The following is a 17,731-nucleotide window of genomic DNA, read 5'->3' as shown; positions in this document are numbered from 1 at the left end:
AATTTTACTGCTTGAAAAGTCTGAGGAAGACAGGCAAGTAGGAATCATATTTTATAAAAATACGATTTGAACTTAAAGTCATTGTGTAATGATAGTGTTGAGCCCTACAATCTTATAAACTTCAATTCTTTCCTTTGATAAAATTGAGCTCAACGTACTGTAGTAATTATAACAGAAATTAAAATTTATTTATTAAGAACGGTGACGATAAAAACATACACCATAAGGACTAAAAAATATATTGTATACGCTGTTGTATTATAAGAGCTAGAAGAAAAGGTGCTTCACAAAGTAAATAGGTCTTTGTATAATACAACAGAAACCAACACGCCCAACATTAAAAAATGCAATCAATCTTAAAATTATTTACTTACAGCCATGGAGAAAATAGTGTGCTTGTATTTCTTGTTAAGGTGTATTTTAGATTTTGAGACTACAATATACAATGTACTCACATACAGCATACACAACTTAGTAATGTTATACTGTATAATCGTACAAACATAAATTATTTAACTAAATTAACTGCTTTAATATACTTTCTTCAATGTTTTTATTTTAATATTAATACCCCTTTACTTCTTAAAGATGTTCCAGGTCATTTCAGACTTCTGGGTGGACAGACCCCCTGTGATGGAAGAATTGAGGTGTACTATAACGGTGTCTGGGGACGACTACTTTTTGATAAATGGAGTCTGAGTGAAGCTTCTGATGTCTGTCAAAAGCTTAATTGTGGCTCTGCATTACACATTTATAACTCAACACGCTATGGAGTAGGGGACAGTGACACATGTCTAGGTGGCATTCACTGTGACGGAGAAAAAGGAATTTCATTGAACTGCACTATGGAAGTGACTAACTGTAATTCTGGTGATGACATTGGCCTTCTGTGCTCCCGTAAGTTTATTATTGCACTGTGCTATAATGCAAATGTTAACTTAGTTTTATTATTCTATGTAAAAAAATACCGTATTTATTAATAATGTTTGTACACAGTAATGTGTGATGAATATGCATTGTGTGTAGTGATATACTAGAGACCCAGAATCCAAATAAATAATGTACTTATTGCTAAAGAAAATTAGTGTACAGTTTATGTAGTAAGACTTATTACAATTAAAACACTCAAAACCTTGCATTTCTTTATATATAATAGGCTACCGTGGCTGTTTGTTTGTCTGTCAAGGATTTTAATTCACCTGTTTGAACTATTGACTTGAAATTTGGTACACATATACTACGTGACATCTACTATCTGCTTTAGAGGGATGATTGACCTGCAATATTATTACTCTTTTTATTTTTATTTTATTGTAGAATCAACTCTCAGCAGTGGCCAGCAGGGCGGCTGTGCAGCTCATGCCTACGGGAGCCGTTATCATCCCTACCACAGTCACTTCCTCTTCCTCTTCATATCTTAAATCATTCTTGAGGCAGATTGTAGACTTAAGTGCTAGCTTAAGTGAAAAATTAAAGAAAACATACTAAGTACTTGCAACACAAACACTGACTTAATCAGTTTTAATGTGAAGAGATGCCGACAGGAGTAGACGGCCGCTAGGGTTGAGAAAACAAGAGCTGCTCAGGAAGCATCAAGCACATCAACCTCTGAGCAAACGAATGATAAACGTACAGAGAAAAAGGAGGAAAACTAGGAATGATGAACTCACGTGTATTCACTGCTTGTTATTATGCAGTGCGTCGTTACTGGTACTACATAATAGTAAAACTGAAAAATCAAAAGTAAAACATGCAGCAAAGACAAAAAGCCATTAGACTTACAGAAACAATAAAAATGATTCACCCTCCAGGAAGTTATAATATTTTTTTGTTATAAAACGGTGACTCACAGTGAATTTAATTTGTGTTTTTTGACTTTGGTCAAAAAAAACTAGGTTGTTTAGTAAAGTAAAAACAGACCCTTGCAAAGTTATCTAAATAAATTATAAATATATAACACAAAATCATTGACTCCATAAATATTTGCCCTCTTCAAGACAATACTGTATTCAGTATAAGCACCTTTAGCAGCCATGATAGTGTTGAGTTTGTGTGCTCTAGTCTCTCTTTATCAGCTTTGTACTGGACACTGCATATTTTTCTCAATACTTAGTCTCAGTTGGGTTGCACGTTGATCTTGAGTGACCAGCCTTTTTCAAGTCCAGACACAAATTCTCCAATGTATTGAGATCTGGACTCTGACTCAACCACACAAGCACATCTGCATTGTTGTTTTTAAGCCTTTTCTGTGGAGGTTTGTCTTCATGCTTGAGATTGTATTCTTATTAAAAAACAAATCTCCCCAAGGCATACACACAAGACTACATCAATTACATCAAGTTTTCCTCCAAGATTTCCCTGAATTTTACTTTATTCATTTTCCCCACAGATGCCTTTCAGAGCCTACTGCAGAGAAATATCTCCATAGCCTGATGTTGCCACCACCATTGTTCACAGTGGGGGTGGTGTGTTTTTGATAATATGAAGTGTTTAAAAAGTCGTTTAGTGTGATGGTCCAATTTTGTCTTGAATTTTGGTCTCATAAGACCATATGATTTTTTTTCTTTGTTTCAGCTGACTTCAGAGTGCTTCATGCGCCTTTAGGCAAACTCTCAGTGTAATTTTTAAAATAGTGGCTTCCTCTTTGCCACTCTCCCATAACTGATGAAGCACTCGGGCAACAGATGTTCTATCCATTCTCGGCCATTGTAGCTTATAACAACTTTGAATATCTCAGAGGTCTTTTGGTGGCCTCCCTTACGTGTCACCTTCTTTGTATAATTGCTCACTTTTTGTTGATGGCCTGCTCCATCAGATCTACAGTTGTGCCAAACTCTTTCTATTTCTTAATGACTATTTAAACTGGGCTCTGTGGGATATTCTGTGACTTGGATATTTTCTTTCCTCAATTCTTGACTTGTGCTTTGCAATGCCCTTTACATGGACTTGCTTGGAGTGTTCTTTTTGTCTTCATTGTATTGGTTAAGTCATGATACGGACTCACCACAAACTGGAGCTTCCAAATACAGGTGTGTTTAGACTGCATTCAATTGAAACCCCAGACAGGTGATTTCCATTGAACTATTCATGGGACTTCTGAAACAAAATTGCTGTACCAATGATAATTTAGGCGTGTCATATTAAAGAGGGCAATACTTATGTGATAAATTATGTGGTTTTTTATATTTATAATGAATTTAGACCACATTGCAGAGATTTTAGGGAAGATACAAATATAATAGAGTAATACACCTACACCATTTCTCTGATTTCAATTTTTTAGGCACCTATCTTTCAATATATATGAGGTATCATTTGTAAAATGTACTAAAATTATGTGGATCAGTCAATAGAATTTGTATTTAACTTACTAAAACCTGTGATATTTTTCTTAAAATAGACTGCATGTTAATCAGATTAATATTCTTTTTTCACTCTAGATCACACAGCCCTTAGACTAGCAGATGGAAGAGGTGACTGTGCAGGAAGACTGGAGATTTATTATAATGGAACCTGGGGCACAGTATGTGATGACTTCTGGGATCTAACTGATGCTGATGTGGTTTGTCAACAGCTGCAGTGTGGACATGCTATTAAAACATCAGATTCATCTATATATGGCCAAGGAACTGGTCCAATTTGGTTAGATGATGTCAACTGCTATGGCAATGAATCAACACTATGGGAATGTGAAATTAACAATTGGGGGATTCATGACTGTGGACATAAGGAGGATGTGGGCCTCTTGTGTTCAGGTATTTCTTCAGATTATATTTTCGATACATCTATTAGTTTTCTGGACAACATTTTTTCAAGAAGAAAAAGTGAACTAACAGAACAACCTTCCTAAATTTACACACTCTCTCTCTATGTCTCTCTCACACACACACAAGTCTTCATACAACCTAACTGCATGTCTTTCTGCAATGCAAAGAAATATGACGTGGCAGTGGTACCTCTGAAAACAATGTTTTGCTCTAAATTTGAAAGATGTGTCTCAATTAGATGAAATCCAAATTTGTGCATGGGCAAGTTCCACTTGCTCACTTACTAATTCTATGGCTTTAAATTACACAAATCCAAATCTAAGTGCAGAGGATGTTTAAGTTTCAAAAAGAGATAGTATAAGGAAATACATGAAATGTGAAAGTTACAGCACACGTTGCGAGTATCAATAAAATTTTCTTAGCGTTAAAGCTATTTTACAGATCTTTAGAATTTTATTTAACATATAATTAAGAATTCACAATACAGTTTGAAATACTATGGCATATTTACATTTTTTTTCAATTATTCAAAAGCCTGTAAAATAATAATAATAATGTATACGTACAAATACTATTAATATTGACTTTTCAAATTTTACTTTATATTTTAAAGTGACGTTAAACATTTGCTCTGTAGGTACTATACAGTAATCTATATTCGAGAATACCATTTGATATAAAAGTGGTCCTTTTCATTTTTCATCATTATTATGTTTTTAAAGGATCTTTTCCAGTACAGGGCATCAGGATAACAGAGACCAATGCAATTAGCCCTGGATGGGATGATATTTCAGCACTTTGCATGCATCCATGCTACCACATAGATTGCATGTGTTTAGGCTATGCCAGTAATAAAAGATCATTCAAATTTCACAAAGAAGGCAATCAAGTGGGAAAATGAAGCAGAGCTTAAATAGATAGACAGACAGATAGATAGATAGATAGATAGATAGATAGATAGATAGATAGATAGATAGATAGATAGACAGACAGACAGACAGACAGATAGACAGATAGATAGATAGACAGACAGACAGACAGACAGATAGATAGAGTGATCCCTCGCTTTATCGCGCTTCGACTTTCGCGGCTTCACTCCATCGTGGATTTTAAATGTAAGCATATCTAAATATATATCATGGATTTTTCGCTGGTTTGCGGATTTCTGCGGACAATGGGTCTTTTAATTTATGGTACATGCTTCCTCAGTTTGTTTGCCCAGTTGATTTCATACAAGGGGTGCTATTGGCGGATGGCTTAGAAGCTACCCAATCAGAGCATGTATTACATATTAACTAAAACTCCTCAATGATATACGATATGCTTCCCGCTTGATTGTTTGCTTTTATCTGTCTCTCTCTCTCTCTCTCACTCTCACTCTCTCTGCCTGATGGAGGGGGTGTGAGCAGAGGGGCTGTTTGCACAGAGGATACGGACGCTCCTCTACAACATGCCGCTTTATCGTGGTGCTTTGGCATACTTAAAAGCACGTATTGATTTTTTGATTGTTTGCTTTTATCTCGCTCGCTCTCTCTAACATTCTCTGCTCCTGACGGCACTCCTTTGAAGAGAAGATATGTTTGCATTATTTTAATTGAGAGAAAGAACTGTCATCTCTGTCTTGTCATGGAGCACAGTTTAAACTTTTGACTAAAGGGTGTTATTTCATGTCTAGAAGGCTCTAATAATGTTAACAGTGTGGGAGAGTTTATAAGGGCTTAAAATATATAAAAATAATCATAAAAACATAATGGTTTCTACTTCGCGGATTTTCATCTATCGTGGGGGGTTCTGGAACGCAACCCCCGTGATCGAGGAGGGATTACTGTATATAAATACTTTATTAATCCCAAGGGGAAATTCACATACTCCAACAGCAACATACTGATGATAAACAATATTAAATTAAAGAGTGATAAAAATGCAGGTAAAACAGACAATAACTTTGTATAATGTTAACGTTTATCACCCCGGGTGGAACTGAAGAGCCGCATAGCGTAGGCGAGGAATGATCTCCTCAGTCTGTCAGTGGAGTAGGACAGTGACAGCAGTCTGTCGCTGAAGCTGCTCCTCTGTCTGGAGATGATCCTGTTCAGTGGATGCAGTGGATTCTCCATGATTGACAGGAGAACTCAGCGCCCGTCACTCTGCCACGGATGTCAAACTGTCCAGCTCCGTGCCTACAATAAAGCCTGCCTTCCTCACCAGTGTGTCCAGGCGTGAGGCATCCCTCTTCTTTATGCTGCCTCGCCAGCACACCACTGTGTAGAAGAAGGCACTCACCACAACCGTCTGATAGAACATCTGCACCATCTTATTGCAGATGTTGAAGGACGCCAGCCTTTTAAGGAAGTATAGTCGGCTCTGTCCTCTCTTGCACAGAGCATCAGTATTGGCGGTCCAGTCCAATTTATCATCCAGCTGCACTCCCAGGTATTTATAGGTCTGTACTCTCTGCACACAGTCGTCTTTGATAATCACGGGGTCCAGGAGGGGCCTGGGTCTCCTAAAATCCATCACCAGCTCCTTGGTTTTGCTGGTGTTCAGGTGTAAGTGGTTTGAGTTGCACCATTTAACAAAGTCCTTGATTAGGTTCCTATTCTCCTCCTCCTGCCCACTCCTGATGCAGCCCACGATAGCAGTGTCGTCAGCGAACGTTTGCACGTGGCAGGACTCCGAGTTGTATTGGAAGTCTGATGTATATAGGCTGAATAGGACCGGAGAAAGTACAGTCCCCTGCGGCACTCCTGCGTTGCTGACCACAATGTCAGACCTGCAGTTCCCGAGACGCACATACTGAGGTCTGTCTGTAAGATAGTCCACGATCCATATGATTCTTATTATCTCTGTCCTTATCCTTCTTGACCTTCCATCAGCTTTCGATACTCACTTTTTACTTGTCTCTTCCCTCAATAAACTCAAATTCTTGTTTGCCTTTTACAACCCAAAATATTCAACCTAGATCTCCAGCAGTCTCTCTGACATCTTATTTCAGTCTCTACCATTTTATTCTAGTCTTATATTCTATTTTTGCCTTCTGATTCTCCTTCAGATTTGTCAATAAGCATTACTGTTGAAGATGTCACATTTTTACCATTAGTCAGGTTAGGAATCTTGGTGTAGCTCTGGACTCCTCACTTCCATTCATTGAACATGTTTCTTCACTGACTCAATCATTTTGCTTATTTCTTTATAATATTCAGATCCTACTCTTCCTCACTAATTATGCCATGCAACTCCTTGTTCAGGCACTGGTATTCTCTCAGCTGGACTCTGCAACTCTCTCCTTGTGGGACTTCTTTCAACTGCTGTCTGACCTCTCCAGTTCCTGCAGATTGCAGCTACCTGGATGGTGTTCTTCATTACTTGTTTCATTCACACTACTCCTCCACTTTAGTCTCTTCACTGGGTTCCTGTTGGATCAACTTCAAAACTCAAAGCTCTTGTTTTGACTTGTGGTTCTCTGAAAGAGTTTCCTCCTGAAAACAACTCTTTTCTTTTGTCTCTTCATATGTCCCTTTAAGAAGACTCTGTTTTGCCTCTGTCTGTCTGCTGACCACCCCTCCCCTTGCTAGATGTGCCAAGACTGGTCAATGCTTCTCTGTTCTTACTCCAAAGCTGTGTAGTGAAATTCATTTGGCTATTTGAACTACACTCAGTTTCTCGTGTTAGGTATCTCGAAAACTCACCAGTTTTTAAAATATTTTGGAACTATTTAGGGTCTCTTGTACATGATAGCTGCTCTTTTAGTGACTTAGAGTTCAGGATACTGATTTTTGTCTTACTCTATCTACAGGAATAATTATATAGTAGTAGTATGACTCACTCTTACTCATTTTTTTATCCTGTTTGGTGTTACTTTTGATGCTACCACCTTCTATTAATTCTTTTATGTATTATAACATGCTTTGTTGTGCACAAACGATGCAGTATATCTAGCAGAATATATGGTTAACTGTATTTGAGTAGTAATTGTAATGAAACCTTTTTAAACATTTAATTATAACATTGTATAACAGTTTCAAACCCACTTAATCCAGTTCAGAGTCATGGAGGTAATAAACCTACCCTGAATGCTGGGACAAGTCTATTATATGACCCAGTCTTACAAATACATTCACATTAACATTGAGATCAGCGTAGTATAACACAGTGGCCTTCAGTTAGTCTTTCCGCATACAATACATACAGTATATACTATTGACACATTTTTCCAGCCTTGGGTAGAGACCATATGCTGCTTTCTATTGAAGAGTAGGTACTCTATTCTGCTGAGAAACATGTGTGATCTTACTGTATTACTATCTATCTATCAGCTATCTTTCGATCTATCTTCTCCTTCCTGCTCTAACTCACTTCAATTGTGTTACAGCTTGGGCTGTTTCCCTTGACTTCTAAGTCATTTTCTGTTAATTTTGCTTATTAATCATTATTTGCATTCTATGGTTTGCATTCTGTTCTTTGCGAATGGGACTCCAGAAGGTGGGGCCACCTTGACGCCTTTGCTCTTGATCCTCCTTTTGTCTTTGTATTCGATGATCAAAGAGTAACTCTGCAGCAGACCATTGAAATTCTGTCAGAATATTTGAAATTTATTTCATTAAATTTACAATTTTTTTTATGATTTGCTTGATTTTATTTTCTTGGATTTTTCCTTCAGATAGTGATTTTGGACTGGTTTGCTTTGTACTGCCTTTCAAGCAACTCCTTTTTGCTCTTTTCAGCATTTTTATCTGTAAAATAAATCTCTCAGTTTATAAAGATAAATTGTGAGACATGTCTACAAACCAGAGTTTCATAGTTATTGTCTTCCTTGTGAAACATTTTGACATGATGTAGGACATTCTTTGTATTTTGAAATTTTAAAGCCAGCTTCACATTTTTAGGGCTTGCTTTGCCCAAAGTCTGCAGGTAGCAGTTAGATCCTGGCTGATTTAAGGTGAACTTCTTCTGGGCCGATCAGTGAAGGTCCTGGCTTGCATTATTCTTTGGAGGCCTCACACACTCTTTTACCATGTGTGACTGCAACTGTTAACTCTGAGCAAATATTTTTGAATCATACATTTCAGATTAATTTGTGTTTCTTAATTAGTTCAGTGTGAAGGTGTGTGTGTGCATGAGTGGGCTCTATTAAGGACTGGCAACCTCTTAGGGATGGTTCCTGCCTATTTTCCTGGGATATGCTGTAGCCTCATGTGACCCCGAATTGGATTAAGTTGGTTTGAGGATGTTGTATTGTATCTCTTGTGCTATGTAATTATAAAATCCTTTCAGTCTTTCTTAATCACTGTATGAAAAGTATAATTTTTTTGTTTTACCAACAGAACATAAACAACTAAGGCTGGTGAGTAATGAGTTTGACTGTGCTGGCCGACCAGAAGCTTTCTACAATGGCACTTGGGGATTGATTTGTAGCAATGAAATGGAAGGGATAACTGCTTCTGTGATATGCCATCACCTCAACTGTGGAGACAGTGGCTCTGTCTCAGTCACTGCTGCAAAAGGCCCTGCGATTAAATGGCTCGATGAGGTTAAATGTAAACGTCATCACACTTCACTATGGCAGTGCCCTGCTTTACCTTGGGGAGTAAATAACTGTGCAGATGAGGATGTCAGTGAAATTGTATGTTCAGGTAAGATAAGGTTTTGTTTCATTTTAAAGCACCTTAGTGGATTGTCAGTTGTTGAAAATATTTCTAATAGAATGTATCTAAAGGTTCTTCCCAGGTATGTCCTGAACTTCAAGAAGATATAATTCATTCACCATATCTGTAGAAATATGTCTTATAAACTTCAGTTTGTTGAAAGAGAATACATGGGTTGAGATAGACTGATAAAATGAAATTTTTATCAAAGGACTAACTGCGTCAAAATTCCCACTTAGCACAACCTCAACAGGGACACTGTTACATATTGAGATCTTAATGTTTTGAGATCAACTTTAATTTCATTCTGGTTTTACAGCTGCTGATACTGATTTTTTTAGCATTTGGTTATTTTTGCTTTGCACCCTCACGCACTATGACCGATTGTCTATCGGGAAAGAGTGAAAGCTTTAAATTCGTCAAAAATTTTCTATTTCTAATTTATGATGGATCTTGATGTTATAGGGTCCCCTGGTACTGAAAACATTGATATCTCGATGATGGGTGTGTGTCTGTCTGTGTGTGTGTGTGTCTGTCTGTGTGCCAGAGTTTCTTGAGGATGGTCTAGAGCTTGTGGTAAAAAGTGAGGTCCACGGCTGGTTGGCATCTTTTAAAAAAATAATCATAGCACTCGCATCTTTGAGTAGGGGGCATGGTAGGGAGATGAGAGCAGTTCCTATGCGCTACACGGGAGCACACAGCCCTGCACATAGTACACAAGTGCAATATTGCCAGCTACCCTAATTGGCGGTGGGAGCTACTGATTGCCACAGCTGTGCCACATCCCTGCTTTAAAAAGGGAAGCGAGAGTGCAGGAAGAAAACAGGAGAAAAAAAAGGCAGATCAGAGGAAAACAGACTGGCTAGTGACCAAGATGAGAAAGAGGTTGAAAGGTAAATGGAAGGTGGAGATGGGGAAATAGAGCATGCCTGAGCTTATCGAGTGAGGTAGGTGGTCGGAAGTGAGCCTCAGGACCATGGAAATCGAAGGCAGTGATAGGGGCGCTCCTACTGAACACTTTCATGGGGAGTAGGAGCAGCTTGAGTGATGGTGTGTCCACGCAAGGGCAGAAGTTGAGCGACAGGAAGGACGTGGGCTTCATCGGGTTGCCCTGTAGACGCCGAAGGAAATTCAGCAGGGTACAGAGCCCAGTTAAGAAAGTTGAGTGCATCTGTCAGTGGGCATCTCCTTACACTGCAAAATCTAAACAGGATAAGTGGAGGAGATGCCAGTGTGGTGTGTTGTGATGGTGTGGGTCAGCTCCACACTCCCTCTTTGACTGTGGGAGCCTCTTGAACCCAACACCGTCTATAGTCATGACTAGGACTCACTGTTTTTATAGTCTGTCTCTGGCTTTTAACCTCATCGTTGTAATGGATTTGTTTATTGGAATATTTTAACCTCCACCCTAAACTTTATTTTATGGATTATTTATTTATTTAGAGACTGCACACTGCTCCTTTTGAATACTTGTTTGTTTTTGGACAGTTTTAATAAAAGCACTGAGCACTTTTCTTTGCACTTTCCCCTTGCTTTGTGTGGTGTCCTCATTTGCAGAGCTCGTCCCAGTCATGACTATGGACGGTGTTGAGTTAAAGAGGGAGTATGGAGCCGACCCACACCATCACAGAGCTAAAACGGCCTGATGGAAAAATGTCAAACTTGAAACTTAAGCCTGTTATGAGATGACAATGTGCTGCGATTATGAATTCTTCTCATCAATTGCTATCATAATGACCTATTTTATGATTAGAAATATCAGCATCAGAGTGGTAAATAATTGCTGAAATGTTATAGAATAGTTAGGGTAACATGGTTCCTAGGATGCAAAGCCTACTGACGTTCAGCGTTCAAATTTTTATCATTATGAACGGTAAGATCATCACCATTGTTGCCTGCAGTCTTCGAAAAAAAAGACTAGAAGACGCAAATTTTCTCAAAACCAGAGATTAAAAAGAGAAAAAAACAAAACTAGAAATGCTAAGACAAAAATAAAGTCAAAGTACAGAGCAAAAGTTTTATCCCAATATTTCACCAGAAAAACATGTTTCTGTATTATATAAAAAAATCCTGAGATGAGACAAGACTTTTTTCAAGAGATTTTTTTAAGTCCCATAAGTTGAGACTTTGGCCATAAAATTTTTTCAAGTCATGCCCTCCTCTCAACCATATTCAACCACGCACGCGGTACTTTCACCTCTCATTCGTGTGAATGCATTTGACAGACACAGTTCCTGCTCTCTCAACTCATATACATTTTAATGTTTTCCTTTCTTTAAGTTCCCAATTAAAAAGATGTAGTATGTCCAGATCTTATTGAAGAATTTCAACATGAAGGGTTATCAACAGAAGAAATGAGTACATGGGCAATCCTAGCACTGAGAAATGATGAATTTACGCCAAAATTGTTGATCTGTTACACGGCTAATTGGTTAAATGTGTATCAATAGACTGCTGAAACAGTTGGTGGTGATCATGTGGAAGATGAAAACATCAATTTACAATATCCCAAAGAATATCTACAACCGTTAACACCGTCTGGTCTTGCATCGCATGAATTACTGTAAAAAAGAAGGATGTATCCAATAAAGATAATGTAGTACATCTTCTGCGAATAACATTAGACAACAAAGGAGATCTTGATATGACATTCGTATTAAAACGTTAACAGTTTTCCATTAGAATAGGTTTGGCAAAGACAATTAACAAATCTCAGTGACAAACAATCGAAAAAGTAATTTTATTTATTAGAGAGAAAGGAACAAAATTCAATCAAGGCAGTTATACATTGCGTTGTTATAATGAAAGTCCAAACACAGAATCAAAATTCAATGGGATATTGACAATATTTTAATTCAAAAAATTGTTTTTACTGAAGTTTTACAGTAAAAGTGTAAGTTTAAAAAGTATTTGTGCATTAATTTTAAAGCCAAACAGAACAAACTTGTATTATGCAACAAATAACTGTAATGCAACATGAAACATAAATTACTTTCAAATTATTAAGTTTTACTATTTTTTAATATGGTTAATTACTCACTGTAATGTAAAATAGTTAGTTCTATTATGCATATGTAACAATTCCCATGAAAATAACAATTTGTACATCCCCATACCCGAGCGGCAGAAACGCAAACAGGTTAGCGCGTAGCACAGTGCCCCCTAGTTGTTCACAAATAAATCCAATCCCAGAAAAACTAGAACTGCTATGGGTAACCTTTATTTTAAGCTTGTTATATTAGAGCCAGGGTTCCTCTCCTGGTGTCCAAATTCCATTTTTATATTTTTGTGTATTTTTGATTATTTTATTTGTAGTGTTACTGGTGTTAATTAAATTTGTTATTCTGTGTTTCTTATTAGTGCTGTGTATTATTTAATTTCAATGTATCTAGGCTTGTTTTGTTATGTTCTGGGTGTCATGTGGGTGGTTCCTCATCAAGGGACTGCTCCCAAATCTATAAAGACTGGCAAACAAGCAAGTCCTTTCAGGTTCATCGAATGTGCTGTTGTTGGTGAGTTTCTATTGTGATTAGTCTGTGTTTTTGTGAAATTACTGGATTTTTGACCTTATGCTCAGTTTCTAACTTCACCTTTTGGATTTGTGTGTTGGGACTTGTTTGCCTTGGATTGCCTTTGTCTTCTCAGGTAACCACTACTGTGTCTTTTGTGTTTTTCTGAGTTTCACAGTTTTGGAGCATTTTTTTGTGATAATAAATTTTACTTATAAAAATTCCACATTTGCCCTTTTTATGTCTAGCCAGGATGTTACATCAGGGAAATCAGGGAATCAGGGAAAACAAAAATCAGGGAAATTTTAGGATTTTTTGTGCTTAGGAAATCTGAAATTCATAACAGAACTAATGATGACATCAGACCGTCCCAGTGCGTTGTGGGATGCGTTACCATGTTAACAAGTGACTTGAACCCCTCAAAATGGCTGCACCCATGGAAAAAACAAAATGGCATTAAAAATAACGTATAAAAAACATGAACTTTTAAATAAGGTCTTTATATTTAAAAAAAACTTCAAAAACTGATACTCTTGGTCAGGAAAAAACCCAGTGAATATGTATTACTTAAGTTTAAAAGCTTTAGGGAAGCTCAAGGAAAATGAAATATAACAAATTATATCACTGCCATTTTCACTGTTTCAAGCACAGGTGCAACCATGCTGTTTTATGACAGTAGAGCTCATTGCCATTCACGTGATTGCACCATTGTAATGAATAATATTATTTTCATTGTGCTACAAATGTTATTAGTTACATAGATAGTTGCATAGATATACCATGTGCTCTCATTTAAATTTCAATCATGAATTCATATTCTGTATTTCAACATGCAAGGCTGTGCAGGGCCCTGGATTCAGTACAGGAAACTCTCAAGAACACCTCTTTACTCGGTCCTAAATGGGCTGTTTACCATCACCAGTGAACTAACTTGACTGTCAACAACACTTAATCACACCCCTGGCTAGAGTGAATCACAATGGATAAGCTTGGTATTATAAGTCAGTTATTTCTTCACAGTTATGGTATATATTAATCTGCCACTTGAAATTATGTTTAAAGTGAAACGTTATTTATTGACTTTAAAAATTCTTTGTCTGTTCTTGACGCTTACAATGAGGCTGAAGGGTACCAGGGTCCATAAATAAAATAAAAAATAAGATTTAGTACTTGCCAAATATGTACACTTTGAAGTAGGAAAAGTTTTGATTTAAGAAAATATGCCTTCCATGTTTGTGAGGTATTCTTGTGATAACAAATGGAATCTAGAAGTAATTACTTTCACAGGTTCTTGGAACTTTTATTTTAACATAGTAAGGATACATTTTCTGTTGTCTTGTTTTCCTGCAGCCTCCATTGTGAGTGAAGTTATGACAACCTGATAAGTCACACAGGACCAGCTATATTCTGCTTATAATTCTACTTTTGCATCTGCAAATCACTTCAACAGTTATGTTTTGCCATGGCTTGTAATAAGATATAGATGTGCACTCACATCATATTATTTTTTCCTTACTTTTTGTCTGTTTCATTCTGTGTTGTTATTTTATATAGACTACAGAGTGAGATTTACACCAAGTTGCAGTGTTATGAAAAGAGCACATAAGAGTTTAACTGTACTTTGTGTACACACAACAGTAAATCTGAACTACACTGATTACACTGCATTGTAACTTTATACCACCCTGGGTCGTTAAAATATTCTCTCTCACTGAAGGAATCGCATGCATATCAATCCAGTGCCAGCATGGAAATATATTTAAAATATAATGAAATAAACTCCTGTATAATGAAAGAAAATTAAGTGTGATATAAGTGTGTTATTATTGTCTAGTTATCTACAAAACAGAGACAGCAATTCACATATGTGCATCAACACTCGATAATTTCATTAATAGCGCTTAACGCTCATTGTCGAGGATGAGCGATGGATTAAAGTGCACAATTAGTCTACTTTTAAAATGGCTAAATGTCACAACAATGTTTTGTTTTGTACTTTTTTTCTTTTGTAAATGGCATAGATAAAGTGTTTTGCAATATATATGTAATCCCAAGACACTGATCAATACTGTAACATTTTTGACTTAAAAAATTGACAAGATGCGTACCTGGATTCTGTGTTGCAAGGCAGAAGTGTAAAGTTACATTTTTTTCTATTGGCTTTTTATAATTTCTTCTTCCCCCCCCTACCCCTTATTTATGACAAAAACATAATATCATTTACTTAAGCATTTTGTTTTATTACGCTAATGGGCCATCTGTTCTTATTTTTTTCACTTGTCATATAGACCCTAAAGAAGGGTCCTGTGTCAAATGGACTCCTTCCTAAAGAAACCTGGAAATTGTCCTTGGGTCAGCTTACTGCACCCTGTCTTATGACTTATGAATAACCTGCCGTGATAGCAAAACAGTTTTCTCAGCCATTCACCCTAAGTAGCTTGCAAGCAGTTTATTTTTCTTTCACATATGCTTCACTTTAGAATGTAGTTTAATGGGGCAAATTAATATGTAACATGATTGTAAAGAAATAAATTTGAATTCAATAAAAAGTAATTTACTTATCCTTCAATATTCATAAAAATATTCATAGAAGCAATCTTGACTTCTTGATTTTTAAACAGGTAAAAGAAATAAAGAAAATGTGATTCTACCTTGTTCAGTTGATCCATCCCAGAAGCACTGTATTGGTAAGTCTGTGGCAAGAGAGCATAATTTATTTGCTTTAAAAATTAATCAGTTCTTAACTAATTTTAAAATTTTGGGAAATTATTTTAAACAATAATATCTACTCATTTTATGAACAGATTTTTGCCATTGTAGATCATTGGAAGCTGAAGTTAGTTGTGAAGTGAAACATGAGTACCCAGAAAAAAAAACCTTGCAAAAGCAAGGTGAACAAATTCAACATAGACAGTGACCTGCTTCTCCAGAACATTTTTTTAACTTTTTTTTTTGTTTTGTTATTGTTTGGTTATAGAGAAGTGAAGACTATTATTATAGTAGTTCAGGCAAGGCAGAAACTGTTCCTGGGTGTGTTCACCAAATATCTAACAAATATCTTCAGTATTTGTAAAAAAACAAAAAAGGAGTTATGCAAATGTTGATTAATATGCTTGACATAGTAAATCACTGGGTTATTTGTATTAACCAAGTTTCATGGAACTATGGGTAAAATACCACTGAACATTAAGTATAATAATTACTCTCATTAGGTCAGTACTACCACTAAGTTACAATGGTATAATGGTAAGACATCTGTTTTGATCATGTCATGCATTTAGGAACCTATGTTCACACGATATGCTAGACCTTACATTCCTCTTTCTTTGTCCATCTTGCTCAGTTCATTGGACATTGTAGCCATCTTGTGGATTCTGGCATGAATGTTTCATCGCTCTATCTATCTATCTATCTATCTATCTATCTATCTATCTATCTATCTATCTATCTATCTATCTATCTATCTATCTATCTATCTATCTATCTATCTATCTATCTATTCATATGTCATGTTTTTCTACATTTGAACTTTCCTAGCTGTAAAGAAGTTTCTTCTAAGCTTTTCATAAGTGACTGATTCTGACTGCAGTGCTGCATACTCTCTCTGCATCCATCAAATTTGTCATTCCACTTTTGAGCATCTTTATCTATTTGAATATACTTTTTCTCAGTCTCTCTCTCTTTCAGTTTAAAGGCCATTTTCTGGGTTCACCAGGTTGTGGTTGCCATTGGATAAAATAGTAATCTTGGTTTATGTTGTGGAATTTATAGTATAAGGTAATGAATGAAAACGTTTTTTTGTGTTTTAGTTTTTCCTAATCTTTACCTGAATTTATTTCCAGAACCTAAATCATTACGCCTCATAGATGGTCCGAGCTCTTGTGCTGGCAGGGTGGAAGTGTTGTACCAGGATATCTGGGGAACAGTCTGTGATGATTCCTGGGACTTGACAGATGCTCAGGTGGTTTGCACACAGCTCGGTTGTGGAGAAGCACTAAGTGCACACAGTGAGGCTTCCTTTGGAAGTGGGAATGGCTCAATCTGGCTAGATGAAGTGAACTGTAAAGGCAGTGAACTGAGGCTGTGGGACTGTCAGCATGCATCTCTGGGGAACCACAACTGTCATCACAAAGAGGATGCTGGAGTTACGTGTACAGGTAACAAATTGTGAAAAGTATACAGACTTGTACAGATTAAGACTGATTTTTTTTTAGTTAATGTAGTTATAATTGGTTTACACCAAATATGTTGTAAAATTGTTAATAATCAGTTTGTCGTGTTTGAGTAGATTAACTAGAGCAACAGAAGTGCCAGAATCAGTACACAGAGAAATGGAAGCCAATTTGGTCAATCAAGGTCAAATTATACACCAAAAGCCAAAGGCAGACTAAGAAAAAAATTAAAGCCTAAACCATTTTTCCTAGAAGATCACTTATTTTAATTGAAGCCTTTCACTGTAGTATTTTTAAATTTTGAAACACATGCTGTTGTTCATAGCTATCTTTTATAATGTCACATGTCACGTGGTACAAGTATCACATCAAGAAGCATTATAGTTAATTTACCTGGGAAGATCTGTGGTGGATGAAATTCAATGTAAGTAAATGTAACATATTACGTTACATACAGGAAGTACAAATGTTAGATTTGAATAAACAAGGTGAGGTCTGAAACTTGAAATTATATCTTATGAGAAGGTCCCTGAAGTCATAGTGGACTCATCGCTTTCAACATCCAGTGTACAGAAGCAATTACCAAGGCTAATAAGATATGAGCTTGTATATTAGAGTACAAGTGAGGTTACACTTAA

General features: G+C 36.6%; 1 protein-coding gene across 1 annotated transcript in view; it reads left to right on the top strand.

Annotated features, from left to right (window-relative positions):
• The window catches only part of LOC120523805 (scavenger receptor cysteine-rich type 1 protein M130-like), a 58,507-nt gene that overhangs the window by 17,771 nt on the left and 23,005 nt on the right, over nt 1-17,731 (top strand). Inside the window, exons 5-9 of the mRNA XM_039745427.1 lie at nt 589-897; nt 3,441-3,755; nt 9,092-9,400; nt 15,543-15,608; nt 16,764-17,078. Coding sequence (XP_039601361.1) covers nt 589-897; nt 3,441-3,755; nt 9,092-9,400; nt 15,543-15,608; nt 16,764-17,078 — 1,314 coding nt within the window. The remainder of the gene's footprint in view (nt 1-588; nt 898-3,440; nt 3,756-9,091; nt 9,401-15,542; nt 15,609-16,763; nt 17,079-17,731) is intronic.

Source organism: Polypterus senegalus, chromosome 1, assembly GCF_016835505.1.
Source record: "Polypterus senegalus isolate Bchr_013 chromosome 1, ASM1683550v1, whole genome shotgun sequence".
Classification (NCBI taxonomy): Eukaryota; Metazoa; Chordata; class Cladistia; order Polypteriformes; family Polypteridae; genus Polypterus; species Polypterus senegalus.
This window is presented reverse-complemented; position numbering and strand designations above follow the sequence as displayed.